The 15,563-nt window shown below is 43.1% G+C and overlaps 1 protein-coding gene across 1 annotated transcript; it reads right to left on the bottom strand.

Annotated features, from left to right (window-relative positions):
• Window positions 1-2,664: 2,664 nt before the first annotated feature.
• rab6bb (RAB6B, member RAS oncogene family b) lies at window positions 2,665-8,441 on the bottom strand. Its single transcript, XM_056293324.1, is given in 10 exon segments — window positions 2,665-2,729; window positions 4,171-4,237; window positions 4,529-4,622; window positions 4,851-4,962; window positions 5,289-5,355; window positions 5,357-5,395; window positions 5,942-5,973; window positions 5,976-5,994; window positions 6,366-6,424; window positions 8,372-8,441. Coding segments are annotated over 10 exon segments (624 nt in total).
• Window positions 8,442-15,563: the final 7,122 nt, after the last annotated feature.

Below are 15,563 nucleotides of genomic sequence, written 5' to 3'. Positions count from 1 at the left end.
ATTTCCATTCATTGTGGCCAGCCTAACCCTAACCTTAACCAGTTCATGCCTAACCCTAACCTTAACCAGTTCATGCCTAACCCTAACCTTAACCTAACATCAGTTCACACCTTACCCCTAACCTTAACCAGGACCTCAGAAATGACGCTTTGCCACATTAGGACCCGGCTTTGGTCCCCATGAGGACTGCTGGTCCCAACATGGTCGGTGTTTATACTGGAAAAAGTCTCCAAAAGGTAACACACACACACACACACACACACACACACACACACACACACACACACACACACACACACACACACACACACACACACACACACACACACACACACACACACACACTCTCTCTCTCTCTCTCTCTCCAACTAATGCTATAACAAAACCCCATTAGCAGGCATTGGTCCTTGAAAAGTCCTCAGTTAAGGGTAGAAATAAAGGTTTGCCCTCTGAGGAGGCAAGAGGCCATCTTGCAACCCCCACGCTATGCAGCAGTCCTTCGTATACTAACTATACCAACTGTCAGCTTTTACCTGCCTGCCCAGTGGGAGATCAAAATGCTGTAGGGGAATACCTGTCCTATTGCATCAGGATCGCAAGATGTTAGTGACCCGATGCCTCACAGCGACAGTTTTCCTCTTAAAAGGTGCTTTCCACTTCAACTTCCCCTGAACTATCAGCTTCTCCCGCAAGAGACGCCGATTCGCCAGTGTGGACGTCGTGACTGGTACGACACGTGTGATTCAACAATATCCCGTGGAGAAGTGATGCCGCAAACATGGCCTGATACCCATTTGATCAATCCATCAAGCGACTGGCTGGTTGATTCGTAGCGTGCTCTCAGCCGCGCCGACCCAACCGCCGCCCAGTGGCGCCCCCAGACATTTTTCATAGGGGTGGCCAAATGGGGCCACTGAAAATCTTGGGGTGGCACACCAAAACCAAAAGCCATGACTGAATTTCGGGAATTCTATGATGCTGTTGTAGTATACTGTATAGGCTAGTTGAAAACTGTCAATATGAGAGTTAAGAAATATATACATTATTAATTTAAATTAACAGCACCTAATGTAAAATATCAGATAGAAGCATATTCTGCATAATCAGAAGCATATTCTGCATATGTGACTCATGGCTGGGGGGGCCAGCGGGGGGGGGCAGGGATAGTATCAGGGTGGCCGTGGCCACCCCTAGCCACCCCTTGGGGGCGCCACTGCTGCCGCCACGCTCGCCGACCCAACTGCCGCCACGCTCACCGACCCAACTGCAACTGCCGCCACGCTCACCAACTCACGTAAAAACCGGCTGTCATACTGAAATACAGCACGCTTGCTGTCAGTCATTTTTCTGTCTCCCAAATCTCAATCTTGTGCACATATGCTTCGCATGATCGCATTTGGACTGACATGTACTGCGTACATACCATCAGGACATATTCGTCTCGTCCTCCCACGGCCTTCTCACCATCTCAGGGGGGACATCAATTACTTTATAGAATAACAAATCGGGGACCCTTTGACGAAAATAATAAAACATTAAAAAAAACCCGGAATAAAAACCCCAGATGACATTCTACTACCACTTAGGTGTTGGCGGTTAGGAGAGTGAAGCCCTTTAATCAGTAATTTATTAATCGTTAAACATTATTACATTATTCATACCAGTGAACAAGGACCACTTCTACAGAGGGACGTTCACAACATACATATTACATTATTATATACAGTGCAGTGCATTACAGTGGATCTTTATATGTGTAGTACCAGGATGGAGATGATAGGGAGACTGGGTGGGGGGGGGGTCTGTGATATTAAGCTGTCATTTTATCACTTCCTTTTTTTATACCACAAGACAGTTTGATCTATAAAAGTTAAACCCAGAGAGAGAGAGAGAGAGAGAGAGAGAGAGAGAGAGAGAGAGAGAGAGAGAGAGAGAGAGAGAGAGAGAGAGAGAGAGAGAGAGAGAGTTGTGTGTGCCACATTTTCACAGCTACTGTTGGGTGAACCTACTGTAAGTTGACTCTTGTGGGAATATCAAATGAGATACGCTCATCACGAGATGCTAGAGAGAGAGAGAGAGAGAGAGAGAGAGAGAGAGAGAGAGAGAGAGAGAGAGAGAGAGAGAGAGAGAGAGAGAGAGAGAGAGAGAGAGAGAGATGCTATAAAACATTCTAAGATAGTCGACCTCCTTCCCGGGGTGGAGAGACGCTGAAAGGGAGGCAAAAGGTCAAAGATCAGATCAGCGTGCATACGTGCTGCAGACATTCAGATATGGCGGCCATCTTGGAAAATGGCCGACCCCACTATTTCTCCTTATACGGTTAGGCATCATTTTTGGTGCTTTCCCTTTTTATATATAAAAAATATAAAACATAACAGCGAAAAGAATTCCATTTGTATCCCTTTTTTTCCATTTTCCAAAACGCTTTGTTTTCATTTAGTTTGATGTTTCTTTACCTTTTTTTCTTCTTTCTGGCACTTACATATTGACAAAGTATACAATATTTTACAACTGAACAAGACTGAAAGGTAACATTGGATTCGTCCAATCAGATACAAGGCCCAGATCCCATATCCAATTAGAGAAGTCAACTGGAAGCTAACCAGTAGTAAGCAACACAACAAGCCTATGGTGTGAAGGGAGCTGTCAAATAGCAGCTCTGCATTAACAAGAGCAGCCGCCCTCGGGGACGGAAGGTTCTGCTGGTTTGTCCAGCTTGATGTCGATCACTGGAAGTTGTCAAATTAAGGAGAACAGGTGGGTTAGAAAAGAGTCAAATATCACAAATGTTCCTCAGTCGCTTAAACGCAATCCTCAAATGAGCGTCTGCACTACCAAACCGGTGCGTCAGAATCCCACACGATTGACTGATTTCCCCAAAACGCGTCATAATTTCTGACTGCATTCACACATAAAGCAACTGTACTGAAGCATTGCTACAATACAAGTGCACATACGTTCATTGTGCAAATATGCAAAATACTAAAAACAGGGCGTCTGGATAGCGTGGCGGTCTATTCCGTTGCCCACCAACACGGGGATTCCGGTTCGAATCCACGTGTTACCTCCGGCTTGGTTGGGCGTCCCTACAGATACAATTGGCTGTGTCTGTGGGTGGGAAGCCGGATGTGGGTATGTGTCCTGGTCGCTGCACTAGCACCTCCTCTGGTCGGTCGGGATGCCTGTTCAGGGGGAGGGGGAACTGGGGGTAGCGTGATCCTCCCATGTGCTACGTCCCCCTGGCGAAACTCCTCACTGTCAGGTGAAAAGAAGCAGCTGGCGACTCCACATGTATTGGAGGAAGCATGTGGTAGTCTGCAGCCCTCCCTGGATCGGCAGAGGGGATGGAGCAGCAACCGGGATGGCTCGGAAGAGTGGGGTAGTTGTGGCCAAATAGAGAAGATACTGGATGACCAGTGAGATGCTACAGTCAAATGTACCGTATCTTTTCAGTATTTTCATTTACTTTACAGTGGGACAATCTTTATTGACAGCAATACTAGACATGGTAGTCACATTAGGTTATATAAGATGCATTCCGTGTTGACCATGTTGTATTGATGCTGATACATGGCATACTGCCTGTCTTTTTACAATGATAGACATACCTCCATTTGGTGACACTGTTGTACTCATTAACAATTTTTTTTTATGTTTCAGGGACTTTTGCTGCTAAAATGTAGTGTTGTGCTGAATATTTTAACCGTCACGGGGATTGCACTTAGTTTTGAGAAGCTAGACAATGTTTCAGGAACTTGCATTTAAGCAACTGAGGGAAAAACTGCAAGAAGTTGCACGTATTTCACAGTAAGAAATACTTTAAGAATTTTTTTTTGCGTTGCAAAAACATTTAACCTGTGTCTCTCTCTGCAGCTACAGTCACTCTCCTCCATCACAGCTCCTTGTCACATGTTATGTACCAGACAACCACTATGTGGTGCTACATCAGTCAGATAGACTCGTACTGACCCGAAACATTTCTCTGTGTTGAGCACAAGGGGCTAAATGCTGATGCATCAGCAGACAGAAGGTTGAGCCAACTGTTTGCAGTAGTGCCAGCAACCACTATGAGATTAAAAAAACTGTCTTTTTCTTGTTTTGTGTTGCTTTCTCTCTTTTTTGGCAGCTATAGTTGTCAGAAAACTGAGTCATGGCAGTTTGAAAGGATACTGCCTTCAGGGTTTGCATCGTCCAAGCTCTCCATTCCAGGTAATGCTGCTGCAACGCGGCGAAATAGCTAGAATCAGGAGGGCAGAAAGGGTCGGGAGTGGAGGTAGAGAGACAAAGGCCAGTAGGCATTAGGTGGGGGAAAGAAACAAGATGCAAGAGAGAGAGAGAGAGAGAGAAAGACAAGAATCGCAGGGTTATTGCGTATCCTTTATTGTATCACAAAGTGACAAATTTAAACCCTTGGAAAATAAAGAATGTTTCTCGGTCATGTTTGACGAAACCTTGCATGCTATGTAAGGTATCTGAGGGTAAAACTGTAGTGAGAGTGTGGTGAATGGTGTGAAATGGCAGGGATCACCTGTTTGACATTGCAGCCCGTCTTGGCACTGGTCTCAATGAACATCACATTCAGTTCTTTGGCTCTCTGCTCTCCCTCCTCAATGGTAATTTGTCTGCAAGAAAAGCAGACCAAAGAACATTTATAGACAGACTAATGTCAACACTACAGATGACAGATATTGTGTTGTTGCAATCTTGTGCTTTTAGTGTATGGTCTCTCCCTAAAACACACTGCCTAGGCTTAGGCAATACATAAATACGTCCGTGAGAGATATAAATCCTACTTATGTCTACTGTACAGTACTTGAATGAGTCAGACCAATCAAATATTCTCAGTTCACCTCTTCTCCTCCAAATCTGTCTTGTTGCCCACAAGCATGATAATGACGTCACTTCCTCTCTCTGTCCTGACATCATCAATCCATTTGCAGGTTTGCTGAAATGAATTCACATCTGTGGAGGAAAGATCATTTTGATAAAGCAATTCAATTTTCCAACGTAAGAAACCCTACACTACCTACACATGCTAAGCTGTATTATTATAGATAGATAGAGAGAGAGAGAGAGAGAGAGAGAGAGAGAGAGAGGAGAGAGGAGAGAGAGAGAGAGAGAGAAAGACAGAGAGAGAGAGAGAGAGAGAGAGATAGATAGATAGATAGATAGATAGATAGATAGATAGATAGATAGATAGATAGATAGATAGATAGATAGATAGATAGATAGATAGATAGATAGATAGATAGATAGATAGAGAAATAGATAGATAGTTTGCTGCTCACTTGTGATATCATAAACAACTACAGCTACTGTAGAGTCTCGTATGTAGCTGGGAATGAGGCTCCTGAAAGCGTTCCTGTCCAGCAGTGTCCCACAGCTGAAGCCTGACCTGCATGCACACACACACAAACACACACACCACACACACACACACACACACACACACACACACACACACACACACACACACACACACACACACACACACACACACACACACATACACGCCTTCAACAGCTGCTTCAACACTAACAGCCGTTTCAGTGTTAACCCGCATGCTTCACATAGAAAACATAGCCATAAGGCCATGAACGATCACAAACAAACGACTCAGCCAAATTCAAATAGTGTGCAGGTTTACAGAGAATAAAGGTAATGTTCCTGACAGATTCGCTGGAGTGGAGAACTCCATCAGGGGCTTCTCGTGGCTCAAAAAGTCAGAGAACCAAAGATGTTGCTACCTGAAACACAACCTGGTGATAATCATGCCAGTTTTTGAGACAAAATGATGAAGCATATTAATTTAAAGGTTAGAGGAGACAATTTCATACCAAAGCAAAACACAGGGATCCAAACTGCCCTCAAGGCTAGTACGCTACTTAATCAATAGATGTGTGTATGCATGTAACTTTGAAAGACAATCAGAGCCCCCTACTGTTCGGTCTTCCAGGTACATCGTCTTTGATAGAAGTCGATTCCTATGGTTGCCTGTGGTTCAAAAACAAACAAAACAAAAAAGAAGCAGAAGATCAATAACACAAACCTGGAGATGTGTTTCCTCGTCTTATTAAGTGCTTAGACAAAAAGTGACCTTCATTAACAGTGCATGTCAAAATAAAAAAGGGACTTTATTCTGTGGTTACACACATTAAACTGTGCCCTAATGTAACAGGGAGCATAACGAACTATTGTTTGCTCACACACACACGCAGCACACACACACACACACACACACACACGGAGAATAGTGGTGCCCAACCCCATCACTTCTTATAATGCTAATTAAATACAGATGCTAATCATGAAATGATGATATATTAAATTCAGTTTGTTTTCCCGGGTCCTTAGTTGTGGCTCACCTGGTATGTGTTGTCAAAGCTGTCATACATGAACCTGGTGATCAGAGACGTCTTCCCCACTGGAACAGAAAACCAGATTTTTTTTTCAATTTAGCTTTACTTTGATACAGTTCCCAAACCTGCTGATACCCAAGAGCAAATGTAATCACCATGAATAATGCCGAGAAAAAGGTTCTCCGTTCAACTGTGGTGCTCGATGTGACACAATGACAGTAAATGTCATCCATGCACATGCACACTATCAACCCACTGCAATAACATGATCCCTAACAAATCTGACATTAATCTATTGTCAAAACAAATACAAGTAAAGCCCAATGACTAAGCAAGTCAGTTCAAAATCTTAACCGTCGGTGTTTCAACGACATGTCTGTGGGGAAATAACTGTATGGGTAAATGTTTGCTTATTGCATGCATAAAACCCAGAAACAGAGTTATGCATGTCACAAGGCCAAGCATTGATTTATATCAATATCTGTTTGGAAACATAGATACACAATACTCCCTTCTTCTTTTTTTTAATCAAAAAGGTTATTTCTTCATCGGAAGGCAACCCAATATGCGCCTTTCAGTTTGCATTGTACAATCCTGGCCAATCAGCTGAACGGGTTAACAGATATCAGAGAAATCATAAAGGGTTTAAATACACCAGATTAACGGTTCCAGCAAGCCCAAAGCAGTCGAAAATGTCTCCTATCGAGACAGCAATAGTTTGAAGGCTGCGTAAGCTTGCCAATGGGCAGTGGCCATACTGGGCCTTGTTTCAGCACCATGGACAGACACATTGCAGCATCTGATCGCCACGACAGGCAGGAGGAGCACAACGCCTAGCCAACATATACTACAACGAATATAGATGGGAGTACTCAGCAGATATATGCACACGCACGCACGCACGCAAGCACGCACGCACACACACACACACACACACACACACACACACACATACACGTTATAATCGAAGGCACACGAGTCATTTGGTCGGTTACCAAAATCCTATAACATGATCATATTTTAGGTTTAGGAGCTTTGGCTCTTTTGCCTTTGCTGCTAGCCTTCATTTTATGGCAACGTCCACTGCCACTACAGATGTCTGAACACGTATTCAAGGAGCTTTATAGCGCTCGACAATTATCGATCAGTCCCCCCCCCCCACATGAATCTGTGCCATCACATTAACCCCCCCCCCCCACACACACACACACACACAAGCCACTGTCTCCAGGATAGATGGATTATTGGATAGGACTATAATGTTGTGGTATACCGTCAAGCCATTGTTATCTTATTGTTTATGGGCTCAAACCGCCGCTACGTGACGGCGTCAGGCGAAGAGCTTCAGGAATGCCACACAGACATCGCAGTCAACCTAGGGTGTGTCCCGAACTGACACATGGGAAATGTTTATGATTTTTCCCTAAAACGCACGAGAAAAGGGGTAAAAATTGACGTTTTAGGTTATAAATGACTGCGAGAAAACGCTCAGTGAGGCCATCGATTTAAGAAAAAAAATTAAGAAAAAAAGAAGAGAGAAAGGAGGAGGAAGAAGAAGAAGAAGAAGAAGAAGAAGAAGCAAATATTTGTGTCGGCCACTGCAGCACTACTACATCAAAACATCCCAATTTATATCGCTCGCTACCACGGCAGAGACACGACGCGGCGCGATGGGCAGCGCTTTTAAAAGGTCGCTCCGCGGAAATGTGTTTTATTCGCAGGCGATCGCGCAGGACGGACATCGTAATTAAGGCAATCATTTCCCCACGGTTAATCCAGTTTGTCTACGGGCACACACAGACAGTGGCCAAGAGCCAGCGGGTTAGTCACATTAGCGCGAAACAGCACCGCAGTCGCTCGGTTCTCGGGTTTTACCGCTACTGCCGATAAAATAAACTTCAAAAAAAATCAGCAACCGTACAAAAACCCCGGCGGTTAACGTCAGCAACGTTAGCAAAGGGCTGGTACGTACGTCCAGACCTCCCTCACAGCCTCCTCAAGACTCGACTCACCGCTCTGTTCTCCCAAAAATACGAGTTTAAATTTCCTCAGAGGATTCCCCAGATCTCCTCCAGCTGACATGGTGGCGGCTATGGCGCTCTATACTCGGCAAATCCTCCGCGGCGAGTCTGGATACGTGCGCGGTTCCTTCGTAGCGGTTGTGCGGGGGGGAGAGAGAGAGAGAGAGAGAGAGAGAGAGAGAGAGAGAGAGAGAGAGAGAGAGAGAGAGAGAGAGAGAGAGAGAGAGAGAGAGAGAGAGAGAGAGAGAGAGAGAGAGAGAGAGAGAGAGAGCGCGAGAGCGATACGTATCCTCTCTTCATGTGATGGTGAAAATGCAGCCCAGCATCGTCCCGTCCGGTTTTTTTTTTGCTGTCAATGCGCATGCGCGACCTCACCTTATTTCATTCCCTCACCTTTCCGTCAGTCATAGTCTACATAGGGATGAATAAATGAGTAATAAGGTCGCTCATAAAGCTTTTACAACACCCTGGCCGACATTAGCAGAGGGCTTTAAAACTAGAAGGATAGAAAACATTGGTAACGGTCTCGTGATTTTTAAGTAATTGGCGATGACAGCGTTACAAGAAAAACGCGAGAAAGCTTTAAAAGTAACGTTTATATACAGTTTAGACACGACATTTCTGAAACTAAAGGTTACGTCTGAACACCAAGTCTTAAAAGTTTAGGTGGGCAAATATTTTGGTTCACACAGTCCAATTTGGTAGTGCTATTTAGGCTAAGTTAAGGTAAGTTAAGGTAAGGTAAGTTAAGGTAAATTAAGTTAAATTACCGTAAGTTATGAATGAATGATTGAATGAACGAATGAACGAACGAATGAATGAATGAATGAACGAACGAACGAATGAATGAATGAACGAATGAATGAACGAACGAACGAATGAATGAATGAATGAATGAATGAATGAATGAATGAATGACGTTAAGATCGGTTACATTAAGTTCAGTTAAGCTAAGAGGTTAAGTTTTGATTAAAAAAAGGAAGAGACCATTAGATACGACATATCTTAAAGTGGTCTGTTGGCTGTGTTGTAAGTGTTTCCAAGTGCCCTATTACTCCTTCATTAATCTCCTAACTGAAATAGATATGGAAGATGCTATGTGGAGAAACAGTCCAAAGCCTTTGTCAAATGAAAATACACACACACACACACACACACACACACACACACACACACACACACACACACACACACACACACACACACACACACACACACACACACACACACACACACACATAAACAAACATGAAAAATGCAAACATGGACATGTACATACCCATAGGCATTAACTCAAATAAGGGCCCAAACATACATTCCAGCGCACACACAGTGGCCACAGCACCTGTGTGTGAGCCTGTCCAAGTCATAATAGTTACAGGCCTCTTTTCTTGACATTGCAGCACTTTTTTCTCCAGATACAGGAGTAATCAATAATTACCCAAGACATGTAAGTCAGGTGAATCAGAGATACTAAATTGCCCCTAGATGTGAATGTGTGTCTGCCCTGCGATGGACTGGCGACCTGTCCAGGGTGTTTCCCCGCCTTCCGCCCAATGAGTGCTGAGATAGGCTCCAGCACCCCACGACCCTAATTAGGATAAGCGGCTAGGGAAAATGAATGAATGAATGTCTGGCCAGACAAAAAAACAAAAAGAGAGCGAGGCCAGTAGAGGGCAGGCGGCGACATTCTAATTGGTGTTTTCTTCCATGAACTTTATGAGGCGAAAAATAACTTGCAAGCAAAAAAACATGACCAAGAATTAAATTAAAGCTACAATTTGCAGTAATGGCACCTAATAACTGTACATAATGTACATAATAATGACTATAAATGTATGTGTTCATCCCAGTGCTACACCGAACGGCTTTAGAAACCATCTCAGTGTTGCTAATGAGCTAACTAACAGGCGCTCAATTCCAACAGCAAAGGATAACTCGTTTTCTCAAGAAGCGGCTCGGAGGGGGGGTAAATTATTCATCATCAGTAGTCGTTTATACTTCTAATTATCACCATTGTGTTCATTCACACCTCTAGTCCATTCTTTCATCTTCCTCCTTATCATCACCATCATCCCCATCATCATCCTCTACCTCAGTGGTTTTCAACTCCAGTCGTCCGGGGGCCCCCAGTTCGACTGGTTTCTATTCTGCCTTCTAATGGGGGGTGCATCCAATTCCAAATACTGAAATAGAGACAGGAAGGTTCCCTCACAATGAATGTGATGCAAAAGCCACACATGGCTCTTCTCCTTCTTCCTTCTGGTGAGGTTATGCTGGACTGGACTAACCCTGGCAGAAGGAAAGATCAGATTTCCAGACCACAAGCCATGCTAATGTCAGTGTTTGCATATATCATTCATGTCTAGAAATTGTCCAATAAATTGCAAATGAATGACCGATAAAGGATGCAAATGTACGTAACTTAGGTGTTGTTGTGTTGGCTGTCATGTAGTTTTACAGCAGTGATGCGGAGTGAGGGGGTGAAGCCATGTAGATAAGAATATGCTGTATTATTTATTGTTCTGGGGCCTGATTTGTAGTGATGGCTTCAGGGTATCTGAAAATTGATCCATGATATTAGAATTCCTTCCTTGCTCTTTCCTCTCTTCTCTCCAGGCCACTCGTTCATGAACGCACGCTGAAGAGCATGCGCTGTTGTTTGTTTTCTAATAGGCCACAACCAAATGGATTTTTACTGCCTTTGTATTGTTTATAGGCACAAGCTAAACTGGACCTTAAGAACAATATTTATGGGTGTTGTCTTTGTGAATTTGTCGCCCCCCCCCCTTGCAGGACATCAACTTCAGTATCAGTTGATGTCGACTTCGTGATGTTGTGAAGTAAAGGATGTTAATTTTCCTCAAGACCTGCTCAGGGGTGCTTTAGAAGAACGGTTACATGATTTTGTTTTCCTATTTGAATCCATCCAAATGATTTTAGACTCTCGATTCAGCAGAAAACGCTGGATATATATATATTTTATGTAAAACATGTATGTTTTTTTTTAATGTGGGAATGAAGACACCCAAAAAGTGCTTGTAGAACAAGCTGTTTCTGTGGGGATCTACTAGCAAATGGCTCTTTATTTGTGTGTCTGGTTCCACAATTTGAAACTAACATACACATATTATACATCAACAAATTCAGCGTTTTCTGTTGAATCGAGTAGTTATCAGAGGAGGTACACTCCCTATCAGAGGGTGTACACGTCCTATCAGAGGGGGTACATGTCCTATCAAAGGGGTACACTTGCTATTAGAGGAGGTATATTTCATATCAGAGGAGGTACACTTCTTATCATAGGCGGTACACTTCCTATCAGAGAGGGTATACTTCCTATCAGAGGGTGTGCACTTCCTATCAGACGGGGTGCACGTCAATCAATCAATCAATCAAGTTGTATTTTATATAGCGTTTTTCACTCCTATCAGAGCAGGTACGCTTCCTATCAGAGCAGGTACATGTCCTATCAAAGGGTACACTTGCTATTAGAGGAGGTATATTTCATATCAGAGGAGGCACACTTCCTATCAGAGGGGTACACTTCCTATCAGAGGGGTACACTTCCTATCAGAGGAGGTACATTTCCTATCAGAGGGGGTACACCTCCTATCAGAGGGTAAATTCCGGCGGTGTTAGCGTCCAAAACGGGGGTCATTTTGTTTCACACTTGGTATTGCTAGATTCAGCAGAAGACGCTGAAGATTTTGGCGTATGATACGGTTCGGTTTGGTAAAGAGTGAAAAACAAGCTTGGGTTTTGGCCAGGGGCACACTTCCATCAAGGGATACAAACCTTGGCAGGACACCTGTCCACACTGGCAGATATATGAGGTTTTTTTCAGACAGTAAGTAACTAGATACCGAAATAGGTAACGTTAGCTTAGTAGATAAGGCAATATCTAACGTTTCAAGTAACTGTTGCTACTGTACACTGTACACTATACACTTACTATACAACAAGCTAAACAGCGTGATAACATTAAAGCAATAAAACTAATAATACAAGCAGGATATTCAAGCTATCAAATTAAAATGATGATGATATGTGGTCACAATGCAAGCCCTCAAAACTATGTTCCAAATGTGTGAATTTTCATATATAAATATCATCGAATTGTGGGAAATGCACTTTAAAAAGACAAAACAAATACTGCCCCCCCCCCATGTCTATACCATGGTTTTGCCCCTGCAGTTCAGTAACTCCCAGTAACACATTTGTCCCTATACAGCATGCATTGTGAATTACTTGTGAATTTTTGAAGATATAACTTAAGGTATCTCGCAAGGTAGATGTCACTGAGTATTAAAAAATATTGTTCACAGGGCACCTAACGTTATTTATTTAAATATTGTTTATCTCAAGAATAAATTACTTCTGTGCCATACCTAAACCTTTTTGCCCACATCCACATAGATATTAAGCATTGCTGTGGCCAGTATTGCCCAATGCATGAACCAAACGTGATGAATGTAGATAGGAGGCCTGCAATCCAGGACTACATAACAAACTTCAGAAAAAGTCATATGATATATACACAATGTATGAAAACAAAGCAAATAATCTATAAAACAAGCAGAAAAGGTGGTGGCGAGCGGACAAGTCTCCTTCTTTCAACTGCTCCCGTTAGGGGTCGTCATAGCGGATCATCCGTTTCCATCTCTTCCTGTCCTCTGCATCTTCCTCTGTCACACCAGCCACCCGCATGTCCTCCCTCACCACATCCATAAACCTCCTCTTTGGCCTTCCTCTTTTCCTCTTCCCTGGCAGCTCCATATTCAGCATCCTTCTCCCAATATAGTCAAGTCAATTTTATTTGTACAGCCCAATATCACAAATTACAAATTTGCCTCAAGGGGCTTTACAGCAACACAACATCCTGTCCTTAGACCCTCGCACCAGTTAAGTAACAACTCCCTAAAAAAAAATTTTTTTTAAAAACCTTTAACAGGGAGAAACCTCAGGGAGAGAAACAGAGGAGGGATCTCTCTCCCAAGATGGACAATGTACAAGGGATGTTGTGTTTACACAATTTACAGAATACGTCATTGAAAGAGGATAACAGAATTATAATGGAATTATAAAATATATGAAGGATATGATGAGGAGGACGCCAAGCAGTGTCCAGACGCCACCGGAACAGCCCAGGACCTGAGCCACATGATCAGCATCACCATGTAAAAAAAAAAAAAAAAAAAATTATATATATATATATATATATATATATATATATACCCAGCATCTCTCTTCTGCACATGTTCAAACAATCTCATCTCACCTCTCCTGCTTTGTCTCCAAACCGTCCAACCTGAGCTGTCCCTCTAATATGTTCGTTCCTAATTCTGTCCTTCTTCATCACTCCCAACGAAAATCTTAGCATTTTCAACTCTGCCACCTCCATCTCCGCCTCCTGTCTTTTCATCAGTGCCACTGTCTCCAAACCATATAACATAGCTGGTCTCACAACCATCTTGTAAACCTTACCTTTAACTCGTGCTGGTTCCCTTCTGTCGCAAAGCGCTCCTTACTCCTCTCCACCCACTCTACCCTGCCTGCACTCTCTTCTTCACCTCTCTTCCGCACTCTCCGTTACTTTAGACAGTTGAACCCAAGTATTTAAACTCATATGCCTTCGTCACCTCTACTCCTTGCATCCTCACCATTCCACTGTCCTCCCTCTCATTACACATATATGTATTCCATCTTGCTCCTACTGACTTTCATTCCTCTTCTCTCCAGTGCATACCTCCACCTCTCCAGCCTCTCCTCAACCTGTTCCCTACTCTTGCTACATTACTATTATGATTATTACAGATCACAATGTCATCCATGAACATCATAGTCCATGGACACTCCTGCCTGATCTCGTCCATCAACCTGTCCATCAACATTGCAAACAAGAAAGGGCTCAGAGCCGATCCTTGATGTAACCCCACCTCCACTTTGAACCCATCTGTCATTCCAACCACACACCCACTGTCACACTGTCCTCATACATATCCTGCACCACCACTCCTACATACTTCTCTGCCATTCCCGACTTCCTCATACCACACCTCCTCTCTCGGCACCCTGTCATATGCTTTCTCTAAATCTACAGACACAATGTAACTCCTTCTGGCTTTCTCTGTACTTCTCCATCAACATTCTCAAAGGAAACATCGCATCTGTGCTGCTCTTTTGTGGCATGAAACCAAACTGCTGCTCGCTAATCATCACCACTCCTCTTAACCTAGCTTCTATTACTCTTTCCAGATCTTCATGCTGTGGCTGTTGCTGGTCACAGGAAAAGTAACCAATGCAAAACTAAAATCCTGAATATTGGTATTCAAAATGAGAGGAAGAAAAAAAACAGGTTTTATGGGATAGAGGGAGCATTTTGTCAGTTATAGTCAACCAAAATTCCACTTACTAAAATAGCATGCAGAGTTTCTTGACTCTGCAAAGTCATCTATTTACGACATTACATAGGGCTTCAAAGCTACACTGAAGAGGATCTGAGATGCTGCCACGATCCGCTGCTTCATCTGGTCTCCTGAGGAATAATGACTGCTTTTGTCAAGATGGATCACCAGGGGGTCTGAGGAATCATCACTGGACCCACAGACATCCCACTCCCTGCTGCAGCAAAACACATAGAAATATAAAGTATATGCAAAGAGACTTTCATGTGCATGTGTGTTTATACTCAAACACACAGTGCATATGTACACATACCCACATGAACAAACCAGCCATGTGCAACTGGTTGATTCTAATGCTGAAGACACAAATCAAACATCTGGTCAATAGTGGTTATATTTTTAATTAAAGTGTATGAGAAAGGAATCGAGGAGACTAAAAGTAGATATTTTCTGATGTGTTTTGAAGATCAAAGGATAAGGGATGCTGTACATTGTTATTTATTTCTTATCTGTTTGGGAGAATGTAATGTGATTATAAAACCCTCCAGGACTTCACTAGGGTTTACTATGTGGTGATACAAATAAGTCTGACTTGACTACTTTTCAGTTAATGCCTATGGGAGACATTCCAAATTGTGGGCATAGCTTTGCATGGGATCTTTCTGGCTGCTCACATGATCATAGCACCCTACATCCATGTGTGTGCACATATTCATGCACGTGTAGATATAACCACACGTGCACATCTATTTTGTCAACATTAAATCCCCCACTTT

This window comes from Lampris incognitus, chromosome 14 (assembly GCF_029633865.1).
Source record: "Lampris incognitus isolate fLamInc1 chromosome 14, fLamInc1.hap2, whole genome shotgun sequence".
NCBI classification, from domain to species: Eukaryota; Metazoa; Chordata; class Actinopteri; order Lampriformes; family Lampridae; genus Lampris; species Lampris incognitus.
The sequence above is the reverse complement of the archived record's forward strand: the minus strand, read 5'-3'. Positions and strand labels throughout refer to the sequence as shown.